Raw genomic sequence first — 3,373 nt, forward strand, 5'->3', positions numbered from 1 at the left:
GGAGGGTGGGGGGGGGGGGGGGGGGGGGGAGTCACCACACATGTAGGCTGAAGCAACTGATCTTGGTGGCTGACAGAGAGCCGAGAAAACGTCACAAGAGACAGAGCAGTCTCCAGGAGCCGTCCATCTACTAGCTTGGGGACTGCAAAGGAAAGGAGCCACCCTAAGAAAGGATAAAGGACCAGTGCTCAGGGGAACAGCCGACTCTGCAGGAAACTAAAACTTTTGAACATCGAGAAGCAGCATCCATTGCAAGTGATTTCATCAGCATCTGAAATAACCTAAAAACCTTTTTTCTCTTTCTTACAATTACTGTTTGTCCACTTCTGGTCCTCTCGGGCATCAGTGATGTAATCTGTGCCCAAGTGTTGCATCCTGGGAAGGTGACCTCAGCAGAGCATTGCTGGGAAATCTCATCTGTCATCTCACGAGATCTCAGGGAAAGGCAGTTTCCTTCCCTAAAATGATGTGCTTGGTCACATGTCCTAGTCACATGTGCCAGAGTTCCAGGAACGGAAGGGAGGTATATTAATCTGCACTTAGTAAAAATGGCCGCTGTGAATGGAATGGGGGAGGAAAAGAAAAATAAGGTATATAAAGAACACAAAACCGGCAATTATCTAGAAGTATCTGTGTGTAGAATGTCATCGCTAAACATTTCTAAGCGTGTTGTAGCGCGTTCCTACGCTCTGCAAAACGCTCAAACACCGAAATCCCATTATTTCCTATGGGCGTGGTTCACACCCGGGCGTATTTCAGGCCGTATGAACGCGCTACAAAATGCCCTACGCCCAAAGAAGTACAGGAGCTTCCTTGGGGCGTTTTTGTTGCGCGTTTCCATTGGGTACAGCCAAGTAGCCCTCGGAAACGCGCGTATGTTGCGCGGTTTTTTACCGCACGTCGTGAAACGCGCGTCGAACGCGCATATTCGATACGCCTAGGTGTGAACCCAGCCTAAAGGTGTATTTGCTGTCATCTCAAATATATAGCTAAAGTCCCTCTTTAAACTTTATGAAATCTCCTATACTCGTCAGCGCCATCTAGGGGCACTAGTGCCGCGCAGCATCCACCTGGAGCAAACCTTTATAAATGAATCCCTTTGTTTTCGTTGCCGACTCGTAGGGCTGAGTGTCGGGGGAATTCTTTGATACTTTTGTTGCTGTAACACAATTGACTTCTGTATCTGATACTTCTCTTTATTCGGTTACATTTTCAGGATACGGACATTTTGTGTCTACCCCCTCCTTCTAGGGCTGGGTTCACACCTAGGCGTATCGATTATGCACGTTTGTCAAGCGTTTCTACCGCGATTCGCGGTAAAAAACGCATGACGAACGCGCGTTTCCGAGGGCTACTTGGCTGTATCCCAATGGAAACGCGCAACAAAAACGCCAAGAAAGATTGTTCTGAAAAATTAATTGTTATTGCAAATAATAATAATAATAAAAAGTATCCCGGAGAGAACTGAACCGCGTTGCTGGAAGTTGACTATTACGGCTACAATCGTAGAGAGAGTCCAGGAAGCGCGTGCGGCTCCTTCGGAATATTAGAGGGATCGCTCGTTGTCTGTGAGGTCTGTATTGTGCCCCGGGAATGTTCTCCGCCCCCAGCAGCCGGTGTAAATGACACTCATTAATAAGTGATTCCCCTGGGAAGCTGTGGGCTTGTCATACTGGAAGGCTCAGTCTGCAGGAGGCTGTGCCGGGGAAGGGACGTCCGTGGCTATCAATCACCCGGAGGGGGCAGAGAGGGAGGAGAAGGACCACAGAGCTGGGAACATGGCGAGCTGGGATCAGCAGCACACCATCCTCTCCGTACATCTCCACGGCTTCCTATGTTTCCTGTCCGTCTCCATCAGATGTGCGCACTGTCAGATGGTAGTGGTAAGTCCCCTGGGGCATCGTGGAGTTATGTAATAAGGCATTGCAAAGGGCAACGGTGACGAGGAAAGGGCAACGGTGACGAGGAAAGGGCAACGGTGACGAGGAAAGGGCAACGGTGACGAGGAAAGGGCAACAGTGATATTGGAAGTGTCAGTGCCACCTATGAGTCTTCCGGCTTTCATCAATTTGGGACCTCAGCAGAGCATTGCTGGGAAATCTCATCTGTCATCTCACGAGATCTCAGGGAACCAAGTTCCTAGTCGTTACATTGCCAACTGCAGAAGTGGGTGGCAGGTGGCAGCACCAAGTGTCAGCAACATAGCACCCTGCCAGCTTCGTGTGTCCTGAACCCCCATTGAACGCAATATGTGCGCCTCGATTTTTGTGAACAAAAAACAACGATGAGACTCTCACAACGAGCTGATGAGAATCTCAGGCATGGCATTGTGGGATGCGGGGTGCTGAATCTCAGGCAAAGCATTGTGGGATGCGGGGTGTTCAATCTTAGGCCTGGCATTGTGGGAAGTAGGGTGCTTTATCTCATGCATGGCATTGTGGAATGCGGGGTGCTGAATCTCATGCATGGCATTGTGGGATGCGGGGTGTTAAATCTCAGGCATTCTATTGTGGGATGTGGGGTGCTTTATCTCATGCATTGCATTGTGGAATGCGGGGTGCTGAATCTCATGCATGGCATTGTGGGATGTGGGGTACTGAATCTCAGGCATTACACTGTGGGATGTGGAGTGCCGAATCTCAGGCATTCTATTGTGGGATGTGGAGTGCCGAATCTCAGGCATGGCATTGTGGGATGAGAGGTGCTGAATCTCAGGCATGGCATTGTGGATGAGCGGTGCTGAATCTCAGGCATGACATTGTGGAAGGTGGGGTCCTGAATCTCTGGCATGGCACTATGGGGTGCCAGGTGCCAAATCTCAGGTATGGCATTGTGGTATGCGGGGTGCTGAATCTCAGGCAAAGCATTGTGGGATGCGGGGTGTTCAATCTTAGGCCTGGCATTGTGGGAAGTAGGGTGCTTTATCTCATGCATGGCATTGTGGAATGCGGGGTGCTGAATCTCATGCATTACACTGTGGGATGTGGAGTGCCGAATCTCAGGCATTCTATTGTGGGATGTGGGGTGCCATATCTCAGGCATGACATTGTGGAAGGGAGGATCTTGAATCTCTGGCATGGCACTATGGGGTGACCGGTGCCATATCTCAGGTATGGCATTGTGGTATGCGTGGTGCTGCATCTCAGTCATTGTTTTGTGGGATGCCAGATGCCGAATCTCAAGAATCTCTAAGTATGTTGTAAAATTGAAGCATAATGGTCGAGTGAGTCCATCTGAGCCGCACATGGACTGTAACTGGCACAGCAGCCTCAGCCCACCCTCAGTGTACTGTACCGGGCGTTGGTATCACTCAGGAAGTTTGATACTTTGTCTCCCTCTCCGGCCCTTGTCAGAACTTTCTAGAAATGATATC

General features: G+C 50.0%; 1 protein-coding gene across 1 annotated transcript in view; it reads left to right on the forward strand.

Moving 5' to 3' along the window:
- Positions 1 to 1,628: 1,628 nt before the first annotated feature.
- TMIE (transmembrane inner ear) overlaps positions 1,629 to 3,373 on the forward strand; it is a 57,572-nt gene continuing 55,827 nt past the window's right edge. Inside the window, exon 1 of the mRNA XM_018571671.1 lies at positions 1,629 to 1,883. Coding sequence (XP_018427173.1) covers positions 1,779 to 1,883 — 105 coding nt within the window. The 5' untranslated portion in view covers positions 1,629 to 1,778. The remainder of the gene's footprint in view (positions 1,884 to 3,373) is intronic.

This window comes from Nanorana parkeri, unplaced genomic scaffold (assembly GCF_000935625.1).
Source record: "Nanorana parkeri isolate BGI_ZX_2015 unplaced genomic scaffold, ASM93562v1 scaffold1807, whole genome shotgun sequence".
Taxonomy (NCBI): Eukaryota; Metazoa; Chordata; class Amphibia; order Anura; family Dicroglossidae; genus Nanorana; species Nanorana parkeri.